We start from the raw sequence: 18699 nt of genomic DNA, 5'->3' as shown, positions 1-18699 counted from the left end.
TTATGACGTTCACTGTGCACTAAAAATTACATGACATTCTTATTCTGCAGCTTAATAAGAATACAACAATACTAAACTTGTATAAAATAAAAAAACCTTTGAAAAAATCAATTTTCTTTTCATTGCTATTTTCTCACAGCCATAACTAACTATTTAATATTTCCGTCCGCAGAGCTGTATGAGGGTAGTTTTTATGGGTACCATTTTTGTGGTATGTACGACTTTTTGATCACTGTTATTCAATTTTTTGGGTGGGGGAGGGGTAAGGTGACAATAAAATGACGAATTGCGTGTTTGGTTTTTTTGCGTTACAACGTTCACCTCACAGGAATTTACTTTTTTTTTTTCCCGGAAGTGGCAATACCTGAATTTTTTTTATTTTATTGTTAAAATATTTTTATATCTAAGATAAGTATATATATATATATATATATATATATATATATTTTTTTACATTTCTAAACTTTTAATTTAATAACTATTAGCCCCAAATCCTATTCTCGCCCTATTAGAGTAAATAGGATTTTCACATGTTCCCTGCTGCGCTGTGCTTTGTGCATGGGAGCCATGAAAGGCTTCACAAGGGTCCAGGCTGCCATGGTAACCACTTGGAGCCCTGCAATTTCACTGTGGGGGCTCCAATCGGAAGGCAGAGAGAGCCGCATCCCGCTGCCTTACCTCACAGGTGCCAAGATCAACGTTGATCTTGGCACCTGAGGGGTTAATCGGCGGGATCACCTGTCATCGCGGCCAGGTGCCTGCTGTATGAAATAAGTATTTTTAATTGTCTAAAAATGGTCCAAATTTTGCAGATTTTTAGTAATTTCTTATTTTCCATAGATGCTGCATGAAACCTTTTTTTTATTTTTTTTTATTACTTCAGCCTATTTGTATCGTATTATGCTCATAGTGGGGCCCTAGTCATGTAAATGGTGACTGCATCTCTAGGGCTCATATACATGACTGTTTCTATATTCCATTCCTCAAAATACGGATAGCTTTCTGTGTTTTTTCTCTCTCCCATTAATAGAAATGGCTATTCTCCTCCACAGCGCGAATGAGAACAGGACATGTTCTATAATTTGTCGAATGGATGCGGACAGCCGATCCATTGAAATTAATGGGTTGGGGGGGCATGGTCTGGCTGCCTAGGTGGATGGTTGTGTAGAGCCTGAGCTCCCGTGATAGCACCGAATTAAGCGACATTACAAAGCCCAGCGTTACTCTTTTTCTGCCTAAAACTCGAGGTAACCTTCACAAGACATGACTGGGCGCAGGAAGAAGTCGGCTAAGCAGCCGAAACTTACGAAGTTCTACTTCTCCAGAGATGCAGGAGACATCCAAGATGGCGCTGAAAGTTTAGCGGTCTCTCCCTCTGAGCGCACAACAACACCAGACCTCCCTCATAGCTCTCCTGCCTCATCTTTGCGGAGATCGCTGTCTGACTCGGGGCTCCCCACCCAGCTGGAGCTGGGAGATCATAGCACGCCAGCCAGCGGGGTAGAGATGCCTCAGAGCTCGGAAGGAACACAACGACCGGTGAGTCACAGCTCCCCACCAAACCTTACACCACGTGAGCTTCCTTCAGCTTCACCCTCCTCTCAGCGGGAACCCACACAATTAAATGCCCGACATGCGGCTGTTAATTTACCCCTATGCATGGACACAAAGAGCTTTCCTGCAGGCTCAGAAGAAGCCAATACAGCCTTCACAGATACCGCCATGCGTGAAATGCTGATACTGCAGCGGCGATCCTTGCTGCTGGACATAAAGTCCATCATAGCACCTCTGCGTACTGATATCGATGAGCTGGGGGTCCGGACAGACCACCTGGAAAGTAAATTTGGGGACTTTGCATCCTCGCACAACGCCCTAATTGACGCTCACACAGAGCTAGAGGCAGAGGTGGAAATGATTAAGGCCAAAATGGCCGACCTTGAAGATAGAAGCAGACGCAACAATATCAAGTTGAGAGGGATTCCGGAATCTGTGTGTCCCATAGAAATCCCTGACTATGTGCGGTCTCTTCTGAAAGCAGCTTTGCCGGATTGCCCTGACAGGGACTTGGAAATTGACCGGGCGCACCGCGTTCCTCGACCGCGACATCTGGAGGACTCAGTGCCTCGGGATGTGCTAGCCAGAGTTCATTTCTTCAGGATCAAAGAACAGCTACTGTCTTCAGCGAGGAAAAACTGAGGTCTCCCTGCACCCTTCCATAAGGTACTCTTATTTGCAGACTTATCTGCAGCTACACTGCGTTTGAGGAGGGCCCTCTCACCTATCACGTCAGCCCTTAGAAGTGCTAATGTACCGTACCGCTGGGTTTTTCCAGTCTGCCTGCTGATACACCATAACAGAGTCTTCCATAAAGGCCATTGATGAGGGACTGGCACTCTTACAAAGTTGGAACATCCCCGTGTCCTCCACAGATGAAGCTCAACGCCATGCTCCAGCCAAAGTCCGCAAAGACTGGTCAAGAGTACGCTGAACCAAGTTTCACGGCGAGTATGCCTCGCCTTCAGGTGCTGTACGTTTGTACGGGTTCTGTCATTCTAACCTGCCTCAATCCTAGGTTGCAGACGGGACATTTGCCTTACTTCTTGTATTGAGCCTCTTTTAGGGTTACTATGTTCTACCTCTGTTTAAGTTTGATGTTTTACCTCCTGTGTCCTTGGGGGTTAAATTCTCTAGGTGCTCATACTATGCCTGTTTTCTCTCGTGCTACCTTTGTCCGGGTGATGCAGACTTCCTCGCTGAGAGATGTTCTGTGTCTGATATCTCTGTTATTACCTGCTAGTAATAGAATGCTGTTTATTTTAATCTATCATTTTAATTACATTTGCTGGCATGAATGCCAATGGCTTAACAACCCAATGCGCAGAGCGCACCTGTGGAAAGAATCAAAGGTATTACAGTGTGATGTTCTAGGGATACAGGAGACGCATTTGCTTCAGCGTGATGCTTTCAGGCTGAGACATACACAGTTTCCACACATTTTTCAATCGCACTTTCACACCAAATCCAGGGGGGTCATGTTAGCTATCAAAAACACGGTAGCATTTTGCCATGTAGCTGACCACATAGATCCTCATGGACTATTTGTATACTGATATGCACTCTTAATAATGTAGTATTCACCGTAGTGTCTCTGTATGCTCCGAACCAGGGCCAAATACATTTCTTTCACAAGTTAATGAAGCTGGTCCATAAGAAACAACAGGGAAAACTGGTGATCTGTGGTGATTTTAATCTGACATCAGATCCGTCTGTGGATACTTCCACCTCCCCAATGCGGGCCACCCCTTCCCTCACTACTACCTTCTGGAAGGAGCAGTTATATGACGTCTGGTGTATCCACCATGTGTCTTCTAGCGATTACTCATTTCATTTTGGGGTTCATAATATGTATTCCAGGATTGACATGTTTCTTGTGGATAGAGCACTCCTCCCTCAGGCACAAAATTCCTCCATAGAAACTATCAAATGGTCTGACCATGCTACTATTACTTTGGCGGTTTCTGAATCTATTAACTCCCCACAAGTATACTTGTGGCGGAGTAACCCCCTTTTGCTCTGAGAACCTCAGTATGGCTCCTGCATAGAAACAGATTTCAAAGATTTTGTCAAATTTAATGATTCCTCTCACACAGACCCAGTGACTCTGTGGAACGCTCACAAGGCCTGCATCCGGGGGTCCTTTATACAGCAGGGTGCGATACGAAAAAAGTGACTGGAAGCAAAGATATCAAACATTCTGTCCCAACTACAACTAGTGGAGGCAAATAACAAAGCGAATCCTACTCCTTTGTTAGCAGATGAGCTTAGACGCCTCAGACAGGAGTTGAGAGGTTATATGCTTTCCTCCTACGAGAAAATGCTTTGCAAAATAAAAGCGACTTATTATTCACATGATAACAAAGCGGGTAAACTTTTGGCGTCTAGATTTAAGGCACGTCATACAAAAAGCAGAATCCCTCACCTTATCCATCGCTATTCACAGGAGAAAGTTTACTCCCCCATAGAGATTGCTAATGGCTTTTAATCATACTATACCAATCTTTATAATTTACAAAATTCCTCCCCCGCCCCAGCGGACCTAGATGACCGGGTTAGTATGTATCTCAATTCCCTACATTTACCCACACTAACTAGTTCCCAGCTTCAGGACCTTAACTCTCCTATTACTATCGAGGAAGTGGAGCCGGTGATTGCGTCTCTCCCTAGAGACAAAGCCCCTGGCCCCGATGGCTTTGCTAGCCATTATTATAAACATTTTAAGCAGATTATTAGCCCCTACCTAAGAGACTTCTGTTAAGCTGCAATGTCCCAGGGATCTCTGCCGGCTGAAAATCTACAAGCCCTTATTATCACCCTCCCTAAACCTGGCAAATCGCCTGATAGACCACAGAATTTTAGGCCCATCTCCCTCCTAAACCAGGATGTCAAAATATATGCGAAGTTATTGGCCACCCGTTTAGCCAAAATTCTACCTTCCATTATTCATGTGGACCAGGCCGGCTTCGTTCCGACCCGTCTGACCTACTATAACACGAGACGCCTGCTAGTTATTTTTCATCATGTTCAGAAGAGTGGCATTCCCGCGTTGGCATTGGACGCCGAGAAGGCATTCGATAGACTTCGTTGGTCGTTTGCCTTCTCGGTGCTTAAGCAACTGGGTTGCATTGGCTCCATTCTCACTGCCGTTAGAGCACTCTATAGTAACCCTACGGCTAGAACGTTTGTAAATGGAGCCTTGTCAGATGTGTTCGAGCTCACGAATGGCACTAGACAAGGCTGTCCCCTATCTCCCTTTATTTTTATAATAGCCATGGAACCGTTGGCCTAGGCGATTAGACAGGACACCAATATTTCAGGGGTTACCGTAGATGGGCGACCCCATGTAATATCCTTATATGCAGATGACGTGTGCCTAACCAGGGCCGGTGCAAGGATTTTTGCCGCCCTAGGCAAGATAAAAATTGCCGCCCCCCCCCCCCTTATCAGATGATCTGCCCATATCATGACATCACATATGTTCCACCCCTTTCTCAGCTTTTAAATTAAAAGAACTGCTATGTTTCCCTTAGGGTAAATCCAGCTTCTTGTAGCTGTCTCTTTTTGCGTAACGGAATTGCGGACCCATACATTTCTATGGGATCCGCAATTCCGATCCTGAAAAAAATAGAACATGTCCTATTCTTGTCCGCAATAGCGGACAAGAATAGGCATATTCTCTTAGTGCCCGCAAAATGCGGAACGCACATTGCTGCTGTCCGTGTTTTGTGGATCCGCAAAACACACATGGATGTGTGAATGGACCCTAAATGTGAGGTAAATTAGTCTCCAATGTAGTATTAATAACTAAACAATTACATAATAAATATAATGCATTGTCTACTTACCACCAGGACAATAAGATGATCTGGTCTCTGGCTGCAGTCTGGCTCTTGGTCTGGCTCTGGAGACTCCCTTGTCACTCTCTTCTCCCCCCCCCCCTCCCTTGTCACTCTCATTCCAGCCTCCCCTCCCTTGTCCCTCTCATTTTACCCCCCCTCCCTTGTCACTCTCATTGCAGCCCCCCCTCCCTTGTCACTCTCATTGCAGCCCCCCCTTGTCACTCTCATTGCAGCCAGCCCCCCCCCTTGTCACTCTCATTGCAGCCAGCCCCCCCCCTTGTCACTCTCATTGCAGCCAGCCCCCCCCCTTGTCACTCTCATTGCAGCCAGCCCCCCCCTTGTCACTCTCATTGCAGCCAGCCCCCCCCCTTGTCACTCTCATTGCAGCCAGCCTCCCCCTTGTCACTCTCATTGCAGCCAGCCCCCCCCTTGTCACTCTCATTGCAGCCAGCCCCCCCCCCCCCTTGTCACTCTCATTGCAGCCAGCCTCCCCCTTTGTCACTCTCATTGCAGCCAGCCCCCCCCCCCTTGTCACTCTCATTGCAGCCAGCCCCCCCCTTGTCACTCTCATTGCAGCCAGCCCCCCCTTGTCACTCTCATTGCAGCCAGCCCCCCCCTTGTCACTCTCATTGCAGCCAGCCCCCCCCTCTTGTCACTCTCATTGCAGCCAGCCCCCCCCCCTTGTCACTCTCATTGCAGCCAGCCCCCCCCTTGTCACTCTCATTGCAGCCAGCCCCCCCCCTCTTGTCACTCTCATTGCAGCCAGCCCCCCCCCCCCTCTTGTCACTCTCATTGCAGCCAGCCCCCCCCCCTCTTGTCACTCTCATTGCAGCCAGCCCCCCCTCCCCCCGTCACCTCTAGTGTAGCGTGGCCGAGCTCTGTTCGGTCCACGGTACAGGAGCATTTGTTTCCTGTACCCGGCCGGACTAACAGGAAGTGCACACTAAGTGAGCACTTCCTGTCAGTCCGGCCGGGTACAGGAAACAAAAGCTCCTGTACCGCGGACCTAACAGAGCTCGGACACAGAATGACAGCTGGCTGCGCAGCACTGAGCCGGCGGCCGGAGATTCTTTAGAGCGGCAAGCGCTCAGCCGCTCAGGAGGGGCGCCGCCGGCCGGCCGAACTTATATATCCAATTTTTTATTTTTATTTTTTTTTTACACTGCAACGGGCGCCCCCTGCTAAATGGCGCCCTAGGCGACTGCCTAAGTCGCCTTACTGGTGGCGCCGGCCCTGTGCCTAACCCTCACAAATCCAGAAGAGTCCCTGTCGGCAGTTATGCCCCAAATCTCTCATTATTGTGACCTTACGTACTACCACCTTAATTCCTCCAAAACGCAATCCCTACCTATCAACACTTGGACCTTTGATTGGCAGCACCTCAGCATTGAATACTTAGGAATCAACATGTCACATACCCCGGCCCAATTGTACGCACTAAACTATGACTCTCTCCTAGTCTCCACAGAAAAGGAACTTATAGAATTTGCTAAATATGACGCCTCGTGGATGGGTAAGATTGATACGTTTAAAATGTTTATCCTCCCTAAGTTTTTATATATGTAACGCACCCTGCCTATTGGGAAGGGAAACACCCCAGGATCGCTCGTAATATCTTAACTAGGGAAAGACGTATGGGAGGTTTAGCGCTACCAGATCTAAAATTGTACTATGTATCTACATTGGTCTCAATGCTGAAGGGCTGGGTTCAGTTGTCCCAGGATCTACCCTGGGTACATCTGGAAGCATCACAAGCCGCCCCATACTCCTTGAGGGAGTTGTTGCACTTACCATTTTGGAAGATTCCTACTCCTAAAAGTCTAAGCCCGACGGTGCTGGCATCGCTGAGGGCATGATCTACGTACCATGTACTGGCAGATGCTGATGACCCCCCTACACTTGCCTCTCTTACCTTCTCTCTGCTCCGGTCTCTACTTCCTCACTCTGATCTGTCACTATGGGTTTCAGCCAATATCCACACAGTGGGAGACCTTTTAGATAAAGGGGTATTACAGCGGTTCCAACTTCCAACCGATATGTGAAAAGTTTTCTATCCCGAGCAGGGAATTCTTTAAATACCTCCAGATCCGCCATTTGTTACAAGACCTGCAGCCTTCCGGGGTTAAAATAGATAGACTAGCTAAACTATATATTATGGGCAACATGAAGGGTTTGAAGCCCCTATATAACTCCATCCTTCAGCCGACACACTTTAAACGCTCTCATCCTATGATCGCTTGGGAAAGGGACTTGAACTTGTCTATTTCTGAAATGGATTGGTTGCAGGCCCTTAGAAAGATTCACAAACACCTGAAATGCACCTCCCACGTAGAATCGGCTGTAAAAACAGTGCTTAGATGGTATTACACACCAGACAGATTGGCTCTTATGTATCCTCATGTCTCTAACCTATGCTGGAGAGGTTGCGGTTGCAGGGGCACCTTGTTCCATATCTTGTGGCAATGTCCTAGCATCCAAGGATATTGGTCCACTTGCCGAGACCTACTAGACTGGAATATGCCTTTTGAGACAACCTGGTCTCCGTAGCTGGCCCTTTTATTCATAGGAGTTGATCTCCTTCCAGCCCGTTTGAGGGTTTTGTTCTGCATAATATGCGTAATGGTAAAATTATTACTCCTACGGAAATGGAAGACCCCTGACATCCCAGACCTCTCTGAATTAGTATCAGCACTTAACACCACCTACTCTTTTGAGAGGGTTATTGCTTTGGTCTGGGGGGTATATGGCAGATTTAAGATAAATTGGAGCCCCTGGGAAACTTCCCCATATTGTTCCGTGCCATAAAGCCTCCACAAACCAGCCTCTCTAGATAGAAGCCAGCACCTCAATAGTATCAGGTTTAGCAGAGTGGGCTCTAGCCATTGGTTCCCTCAGACTTGACATAGGTAGCCACTTTCCTCAGCACAACTAACACTCTTCTTCTACAGGCAGCACAAGTTAACAGCTTGTTTGTGATACTGTCCAGCATATGATGTGATTTAATAAAGAGGAAGATTTTATGGGAAGAAAAATAAGTGCCGGAATCGTCTTTTTCTATTTCAGCACAAGTTAATACTCTTCAAGGGTTCTCCGCACAGGAGCCCTACTTTGGTTACAGTTATTTAAGATGTTATGTATCTTTTTTTTTTTGTACCTTGCACATCGGGTATGCCCGATATATTCCTGTAATTGTCAAAAATGCAATAAAAACTATTAAAACGAAATTAATGGGTTGGTGTGCGATTAAAAAAAAATAATTGTGTGCATGAGGCCTAAAGTACAAAAGCTAGTTGCTAGTTTTACACTAGCGCTAAAATGTTCTGGCAAGCTGTTCAGTTAGGGTACTTTTACACTAGCGTATTTGTTTTCCGGTATTGAGTTCCGTCCCAGGGGCTCAATACCGGAAAAAAAACTGATCAGTTTTATCCTAATGCATTCTGAATGGAGAGCAATCCGTTCAGGATGCATCAGTTCAGTCCCTCTTATGTTTTTTGGACGGAGAAAATACTGCAGCATGCTGCAGTTTTCTCTCCGGTCAAAAATCCTGAACACTTGCCAGAATGCCAGATAAAATGTATTAGTGTATTAGATCCGGCATTAAAATTATTGCTGCATTGATGGATCCGTTCTTCCGGTCCGCGCATGCACAGACCTTTTAAATCTGTGAAAATAAATAAATACCGGGTCCGTTTTTCCGGGTGACATCGGAGAGACTGATCCGGTATTTCAATGCATTTGTCAGATGGATCCGGATCCGTCTAACAAATGCCATCCGTTTGCATCTGGATTGCCGGATCCGGCAGGCAGTTCCGGCAACGGAACTGCCTGCCGGAATCCTCTGCCGCAAGTGTGAAAGTACCCTTAGAGCAACAGCCCGCCAGAGTTCATCACATCAGGCATAGCCGGTTACCACCTTTCCCCTCTGGAGCCATTGACTATAATGGCATCTGGTCTGTTTCCGGCATTAGTGCCAGGATTCAGCCAGACAAAAACACACGGCTGCCTGGCGGCGTGTCAGCAGTTTCTAGCTATGCCGGATGCAATGAACATTTTAGCGCTAGTGTGAAACTAGCTCGAGCAGGTGGAATTTTAGAAAAGTACACCAAAAAACTTGTATCACTGATGGCATTTTACACATATGTTTTTTCTTAATTGTTTTGGCTTATTATTTGCTTTCTGAAATCTAATTTATGTAATAATTTTTTTTCTTTCTGTTGGTTAGAACTGGGATGAATATGGCCACCATGCGTTCATGCAGAATCATATACCTTATCTTTTGGAGTTGCTTCTGGATCCTGACCAGCTCACAAAATCTTCTCATTCCAGTCACTGTAGTCTTTTATCCCTTGAAGCTGCTCAAGCTCTTGGCTTTCTTCTTGAAGGAACAGTGGACAAAAACAGAACTGTCCATTCTTTTATTGATTTAGCACTTTGGCATCCATTGCAAACTGTAAGTGGTTACTCAAAGACAACTGAAACATTCTCCCTTCAAAAGTTACAGGCCTGGATAAAGGAATGCTTTGTGGTGAACCCATTTGGGATGTCAGCATGCATCAGGTCAGGAAGAAAATTAGCATGGGCACAACAAAGTAAGAAAATACTAATACTTATTTTTCAGTTGCATGTTTGTTGGAATGGTATGTAAACTTATTCCACAGTACAATCCACTTTTGTAATATTGGTGACCCATCCTTAGCACCCCCGCCGATCAGCTGTTTGAAGAGAACGCAGCGCTCACACAAGCGCATCCTTCTCTTCATTGGCGACCTGCCCGCCGTTGACATTGCAGCAGGGACTAGTTGTAATTACAACTCTGCGGTTCTATTCAGTTCAGTGGGACGGCTCTTTACTGTTCAAGTGAAAAGGAAGGAGCCATCACTTTGACACGAATTGTTACGTATGAGCTGTAATTACACTGCTCACCGCTGCAATGTAGATGTTGAACAGGTAAACAGTGTAGAGAAGGCAGCTGACGATCTGCGGATAGGTCATCAATATTACAAAAGTGGACAACCCCTTTAAATAGCAAATCCCATAAACGGCTGCCAGGAGTGGGCCGCGTTATGGAAACATCGAGAGCTGTGCTACATTGTTTTCCTAAGTCTTATTGTAGTGAATAGGAGTTCCAGAGACGGTGTAGCTCGCTGTCCTATGATGCGTTTGCGTAGTTCAGTCTCAAAATTTTGAGAGTGCCCAAAAACAGCGTAGCAGAGCCAACTCAGTTGTTTCTGTAACTCTGCCCACCTCTAGCTGCTACTTTACTAGGGTTATCCAATATCAGCCATGAAATGTTGAGAGTGGAATAAACCTTTAATGTTGAGAAAGAATGGAGGGGCGATGGTTTGTTTTCTTACTATTTGTACTCTCTTCTGGGTATTAAACCCTTCTCTACACACGGCGTACATGTACGATGCACTGATGAAGTGGGCGCAGTCGATCAGGAGCTGGGGCCCGGCTGTATCCGCCATTAGGTATCGCCCCATCCGTAATGACCGGCTCTATAAAAATATTACAAGATCTACCCTGTCTAAAAGTACTATATTCCCCAAAATGGTACGACTGAAAATGTCAACTAATCCCACAATAAACATGCCCCAACATAAGATAATCAGCAGAAAAATGTAAAAAAACATAAGCCTCTCAGAAAATGGTGACTCAAAAATAGGATAAAAAAAATAAATATCTAAAATAATCGTACTGACCAGCAAAATAGATAACGTCATTTTTCCTGCACTGTGTTCGCCACAATAAGAAAACCTAAAACAGAATTGCTGCTTCCCAGAAAGATAGAGGTCACAAAGGTGTACCACAAAATAGAATCAATGATCATTTCCACTTATCCCACTTAAAAATAAGCCCTCACATAGCTCTGTTCAGTAGCCACATGGCGCCATAAAGCCATGGAAAGCTGTGCAGCAAAGGCCAAAAAGTGTTTTTTCTCTTGTGAACTCAGCAGGGCACCGAAACAGCAGTTTACATCCACATTTATGGCATTAAAGGGGTTGTCCTATGAAAAACATTCTACAGTATTCAAGCCAGTGCCTGAATCTGAATACTTTTTTATTTGCATGTAATTAAAACTTTAAACTACCCACCGAGTTATTAAAAAAATGTGTTGGCACCTGCTGGTCTCCCCCTTCCCCCCCCCCCCCCCCCCCCCCCCCCTTATTTCTTTGTCCGGCTCACTGGGTTGGCTGCGCATGCTCAGTTTCATCCTTCAGCTGCCATCAGAGTTTTGATAGGGAGAGCATGGACACGCCCTTAGCTTAGCTACAGCAGAACAGACACTACCCTTTAACTGCCAGCGTGATATAAATGTGGAGATCTGTGTATCCATGTAAGATACAGGGCCGGTTATAGCTTCATTAAAAAGAGTTTGTCATGTACTATATAATGTCTGGTTTAAATTTTTTACAGTAGTCATGGGATAACCCTTTTAACCACTTCACATCTGCCCATAGGATATAAACGTCCTATGGGTGGATGTTTATATCTTAATGGACGTTCTGGAACGTCCATTCAGAGATGGCAGCTGCACGCTAATCGTGCAGCTGCCAAGCAGGGGGGGCCGGCTGTCAGTGACAGCAGGGCACCCCAGGGATAAGACGGGGACAGTTCCCAGGTGTCCCTTCCTTCTCGATCGCTGTATACACATGTGACCGCCGGGGGAGTGCAGGAGCTGTCGGGTCTTCCACAGACCTCGATCAGCCCTGCACTGAGGCTGTACAGTGCAGTATTCTGCTGTACAGCCTCTCTGGGGGGTTTATTTCCCCTGTAACTGGGCTTACTATGTCAGCCCCAGTTACAGGAGATATCAATGGTGGGAGGAAAAAAAAGTGGTGTTAAATGTCCCCCAGAGGTCTTGCATGACCTTATGGGGGACGCAAAGTGTAAAAAAATAAAAATGGTTTCACATGTAGGGTTGAGTGAACCCGAACTGTAAACTTTGGGTTCGTACCAAACTTAAGGATTTTTGGACCCTGAACCCGAACTTTTCAGTAAAAGTTCGAGTTCGGTGTTCGGAGATTTATTTGGCACTTTTTGAACAGCTGCAGAGCAGCCAATCAACAAGCGTTTTACTCTTGTGCCCTTAGAAGCCTACTAATTGCATGGCTGTGATTGGCCAGTGCAGCATGTGACCCAGCCTCTATATAAGCTGGAGTCACGTAGCGCTGCACGTCACTCTGCTATGCTTAGTGTAGGGATAGGATGCTGCTGCTGTGAGGGAGAGAATAGGACAGAATCTTTAATCTGAAGTGCTTGTTAATTCAGCGATCTACATAGATTTAGTTTTGTGGGTGCAGTGCACAATCTTTTTACCCTGCCCTGAGCCCAGTGACTCAGTAAAGGAACTTTTATCCGTCAGTTAGGTGGGCGGCGGCAGCGGCCATTTTATTAAAGCTCAGTGCACCAGCACAGCATATGCGCATTTGTGACATTCAAATCCAAGCTTGAAATACTGCAATAATAATCTGGGTTTAAAAAAAACAACAATTTTTGGCAATATCCTACATCTGGTGCCTTTGCAGTGGATTATCTGGATTTTAAAGCGGGTGAGCTGGATTTTCCTATTTTCCGCCTTTGCAGCATTTGTCAGTGTGAAAGACCAGCTTGAAATACTGCAATAATTTTCTGGGTTTAAAAAAAAACATTTGTCCATCCAGTTCGGCCTGTCATCCTGCAAGTTGATCCAGAGGAAGGCAAAAAAAAAAAACCCTGTGAGGTAGAAGCCAATTTTCCTCACTTTAGGGGAATAAAAAATTCCTTCCCGACTCCAATCAGACAATCAGAATAACTCCCTGGATCAACGACCCCTCCCCCGTAGCTATATCCTGTAATATTATTACACTCCAGAAAGACATCTTGGCGAATCTTGAATTCCTTTATTGTACTCACCATCACCACCTCCTCAGGCAGAGAGTTCCATAGTCTCACTGCTCTTACCATAAAGAATCCTCTTCTATGTTTGTATACAAACTTTCTTTCCTCCAGACGCAGAGGATGTCCCCTCGTCACAGTCACAGTCCTGGGGATAAATAGATGATGGGATAGATCTCTGTACTGACCCCTGATATATTTATACATAGTAATTAGATCTCCCCTCAGTCGTCTTTTTTCTAAAGTGAATAACCCTAATTTTGATAATCTTTCAGGGTACTGTAGTTGTTCCATTCCAGTTATTACTTTAGTTGCCCTCCTCTGGACCCTCTCCAGCTCTGCTATGTCTGCCTTGTTTACAGGAGCCCAGAACTGTACACAGTACTCCATGTGTGGTCTGACTAGTGATTTGTAAAGTGGTAGGACTATGTTCTCATCACGGGCATCTATGCCCCTTTTGATGCAACCCATTATCTTGTTGGCCTTGGCAGCAGCTGCCTGACACTGGTTTTTGCAGCTTAGTTTGCTGTTTATTAAAATTCCTAGATCCTTTTCCATGTCAGTGTTACCGAGTGTTTTATCATTTAGTATGTACGGGTGACTTGCATTATTCCTTCCCATGTGCATAACTTTACATTTGTCAGTGTTAAACCTCATCTGCCACTTATCTGCCCAAGCCTCCAATCTATCCAGATCCCTCTGTAGCAGTATACTGTCCTCTTCAGTGTTAATTACTTTACACAGTTTAGTGTCATCTGCGGATTTTTTTTTTTTTACTATGCAAGCCTTCTACAAGATCAATAATAAATATATTAAAGAGAATAGGGCCCAATACTGACCCCTGAGGTACCCCACTAGTGACAGTGACCCAATCTGAGTGTGTACCACTAATAACCACCCTCTGTTTTCTATCATTGAGCCAGTTACTTACCCACATACAGACGTTTTCTCCCAGTCCGAGCATTCTCATTTTATATACTAACCTTTTATGTGGTACAGTGTCAAATGCTTTGGAGAAGTCCAGATATACGACATCCATTGATTCACCACTGTCAAGTCTAGAACTTACCTCCTCATAGAAACTGATTAAATTAGTTTGGCATGACCGGTTCCTCATGAAGCCATGCTGATATGGCGTTAGATGCTCTAACATAATATCTCTCAGAAAACCTTCAAACAGCCTATGCTGCATTTGTTAGTGTAACATACAAGCTATAAATACTGCAATAATATTCTGGGTTTAAAAAAAACACTTATTTTGGGCAAAAAAATTAATTTGCAGCCTTTGCTGCATCTGTCAGTGTGAGATACACGCGTTCGATACTGGTGTTCTATTCTGTTATTAAAAAAACACCCATTTTGTGCAAGATCGCAAATTTGCGGAGAATGAGGAGAGTGTCGAATAAGGGACGTCTTTGGATCATGTACTGCTTTTTTTATTTAAAACTTTACTTTTATTATTTTATTTTTAATACACATTGTCATCTCTTATCTCTATATATACATAGACGAGTTAAAACTATCAGTGGTGTGGGCTAGCTCTGTCTTATTTATATTTGTCACTTTTGTTTCTGACTACTGTTTATTGCCACAGTTATTTGTGGCCTGTATTTGCTTCTGACCTTTCTTCTATTGTCGCCTGTATAGCTATTTGTGCACTCCTATTTGTGAGGTTCGCTCACTACCTTCATATAGGGCAGCGGTTCTCAACCTAGGGGTCGCGACCCCTTTGGGGGTCGATCGGCCCTTTCCGGGGGGTCGCCTGAGGCTTCCTATTGTGGGTCTAGGCCCGTCGCTAACAGACAGGCAAAACAAGCAATTGCTTGGGGCCCTGAGCTGGTTGGGGCCCCGAGCTGGCCCGGGGCCAAGCAGAGCCGGTGCTTGTTTTGCGGCTGAGTAACTCAGAAGATCCGATGGTATATTCTAACCCCCAGGCGTTCCCATGGTGACTGGGACGCTTGCCTGGGGGATAGAATATACCATCGGATCTGAGTTTTACGAGCTCAGTGAGATCGTAAAAACTCAAATCCAATGGTATATTCTAACCCCCAGGCGTTCCCATGGTGACAGGGACGCTTGCCTGGGGGTTAGAATATACAGGGCCACGCCGCTCACAGCAGTATATTTATAAACTAATCAGTAACTACTTTAACTTTAATCATTGCTCATTGCTGAGCTCTTTACTTGGATTATAATTTATTTGGATATGGGATATCTTACTTTGTCTTAGCTCCGGTAATAGCAGGCAGTGCGGGGGGCGGCGCTCACTCACTGACGTCACGCGCCTGCTCCTCCCACTAGGCGGCGCACTGCCTGCTATTACCGGAGCTAAGACAAAGTAAGATATCCCATATCCAAATAAATTATAATCTAAGTAAAGAGCTCAGCAATGAGCAATGATTAAAGTTAAAGTAGTTACTGATTAGTTTATAAATATACTGCTGTGAGCGTCGGGGAGGGAGATCTGTGGATGTCACTGTAGGGGGATCTGTGGATGGCAGTGCCATCCACAGATCCGCCTACAGTGCCATCCACAGATCCCCCTCCCCTAAACAGTGCCATCCACAGATCCCCCCTAAACAGTGCCATCCACAGATCCCCCCTCCCCTAAACAGTGCCATCATGGCACTGTTTAGGGGAGGGGGATCTGTGGATGGCACTGTTTAGGGGGGATCTGTGGATGGCACTGTTTAGGGGGGATCTGTGGATGGCACTGTTTAGGGGGGATCTGTGGATGGCACTGTTTAGGGGGGATCTGTGGATGGCACTGTTTAGGGGGGATCTGTGGATGGCACTGTTTAGGGGGGAGATCTGTGGATGGCACTGTTTAGGGGAGGGGGATCTGTGGATGGCACTGTTTAGGGGGGGTTCTGTGGATGGCACTGTTTAGGGGGGAGATCTGTGGATGGCACTGTTTAGGGGGGGATCTGTGGATGGCACTGTTTAGGGGAGGAGGGATCTGTGGATGGCACTGTTTAGGGGAGGGGGATCTGTGGATGGCACTGTTTAGGGGGGATCTGTGGATGGCACTATTTAGGGGGGGATCTGTGGATGTCTTTGTGATTAATTACTCTGCTTTAATTATGTTCAATTTGTAGCAATAAAAATACATCCTCCATATCAGATATTTACATTACAATTCATAACAGTAGCAAAATTAGTTATGACGTAGCAAGGAAAAAAATGTAATGGTTGGGGGTCACCACAACATGAGGAACTGTATTAAGGGGTCACGGCTTTAGAAAGGTTGAGAACCACTGATATAGGGGATCAGTGGTGTAAGCTCTTCTATATTGCTTTTCACTGTTGTCACTGCTATTAAACACCTGCTATTTCTTCCCACTGTTTTTCTCACCTATATTATGGCTGTGTATGTTACCACCTATATAGCTATACAGTCGCTCCTATACTTTGAGCTCCCCCACTCCCACTGTATAAAACTTAACACTCAAACACCCTGCATCCCGACATGTTTCGCTGGATAACCAGCGTCTTCAGGGGATAGAGCAGGTGTGAGTGTTGGGGGCGGAGACCATCTCTTAAAGACTCGTATTTAATCACATGTTCATAGGTACCAGTGATATGCCGATTCGTCATCTCTATTTTTCTTATTGCCACGCCTTCTTTTTCCTGATAGGTCCATGATCGTCGAGGTTAGATGGATCATCATCATGCGACGTGACGTTGAAGCTTCGCGCATGCGTCCGGACTTAGTCGAACTTTCTCATACTGTAAGTATATGGTGCCAAAAAAAAATTTGTAAACCCCCACGGTGGGAAAAAATTTATCATAAAGGAATACATTAACTGTAGGACTACTGGTGTAGTCAATGCGATACAGTGTAGGTGTCCAAAAATTTATGTGGGCAAGACGATACAGGAATTGAGAAGGAGGATCTCCAAACATCTCAGTACTCTCAACACCAATGATGATACACCCCTAGTAAGACACGTCAACAAATACCACAAAGGTAGCCCTTTAGGCCTAGAAATCTGGGGAATACAGAAGGTAAAGTCAGGTCCGAGACAGGGAGACGTGGATAATAAACTGCAACAGGAGGAGGCTAAATGGATCTATCGGTTGAAATCTCTGTCACCAATTGGAATAAATGAAGGGTTCACCTTCTCCCCATTTTTGTAGCACAATGTAACAGGGAAAAGAGAAAAGAAAAAATGAGAATATCAAGATACCATCACAATAGAATAAATAATAATAGAAATTAGACAGGAATAGTGTAGATAGAGAAGAGACCAACTAAAAATATATAACTGAAAGTAAGAACCATACAATGGGAAAATTAAAATACTTACCATGGCGAGTGATGTGTGCATCTTCCCTGGACTGTGAGGATGTCCTTCCTTGAGAGATAGAGAAGAATAATTAAATCACATATAACCAAGCAGAGATCCGTAGATGAGTGTAAGAAAAATATGGTAAATTGGAAATGACAGAAGACAAATTATAAACTATGTATAGAGGAAATAGAGTATCATCCAAAAAGTAATAGTCATCCAAAAAAGCTACAAGAACTGTTTGAATATATAGGAATCTCCCAGAAAAAGAAAACATCCAAGCCCCATATAGATACACTCTAGAAGGAAAAAAGTACCCAGTAGTGTGAAGAAGATATTAAAATTGGGAGGTAACGTCTGAATAAGTAAAGTGTCACCCCCACGCCGGCACAATGTATAAATTGATGAGAGAAGCAATAGACAAGATAGATGCACACCAATCATGAAATGGAACTAGTAACAAAAAGTAACTAAGTGTACACGCCTGCGCAGTTGATGAAAAGTTATCGCGCTTGCGCGAGTATATATAAGGTACTGTGTAGACACGGAATAAGAGAGAAAACCTCTAAGTCCGCGTGCATGCGCGACTATACGCAAGAGCCATCGCGAGGGCACGAACTAAGTGAAAAGACTTCTAAAGTCTGCGCGCATGCGCGAGTATCCCTAAGACATCGCGAGAACGGGACCGGGAGGTATGAGAAAGTTCGGCTAAGTCCGGACGCATGCGCGAAGCTTCAACGTCACGTCGCATGATGATGATCCATCTAACCTCGACTATCATGGACCTATCAGGAAAAAGAAGGCGTGGCAATAAGAAAAATAGAGATGACGAATCGGCATAGCACTGGTACCTATGAACATGTGATTAAATACGAGTCTTTAAGAGATGGTCTCCGCCCCCAACACTCACACCTGCTCTATCCCCTGAAGACGCTGGTTATCCAGCGAAACATGTCGGGATGCAGGGTGTTTGAGTGTTAAGTTTTATACAGTGGGAGTGGGGGAGCTCAAAGTATAGGAGCGACTGTATAGCTATATAGGTGGTAACATACACAGCCATAATATAGGTGAGAAAAACAGTGGGAAGAAATAGCAGGTGTTTAATAGCAGTGACATTAGTGAAAAGCAATATA

General features: G+C 45.1%; 1 protein-coding gene across 1 annotated transcript in view; it reads left to right on the top strand.

The window, feature by feature from the left end:
- Nucleotides 1–18699, top strand: part of TBCCD1 (TBCC domain containing 1) — a 139999-nt gene that overhangs the window by 52478 nt on the left and 68822 nt on the right. Inside the window, exon 3 of the mRNA XM_040432835.1 lies at nucleotides 9619–9985. Coding sequence (XP_040288769.1) covers nucleotides 9619–9985 — 367 coding nt within the window. The remainder of the gene's footprint in view (nucleotides 1–9618; nucleotides 9986–18699) is intronic.

The sequence above is a fragment of the Bufo bufo genome, chromosome 5 (assembly GCF_905171765.1).
Source record: "Bufo bufo chromosome 5, aBufBuf1.1, whole genome shotgun sequence".
Classification (NCBI taxonomy): domain Eukaryota; kingdom Metazoa; phylum Chordata; class Amphibia; order Anura; family Bufonidae; genus Bufo; species Bufo bufo.
This window is presented reverse-complemented; position numbering and strand designations above follow the sequence as displayed.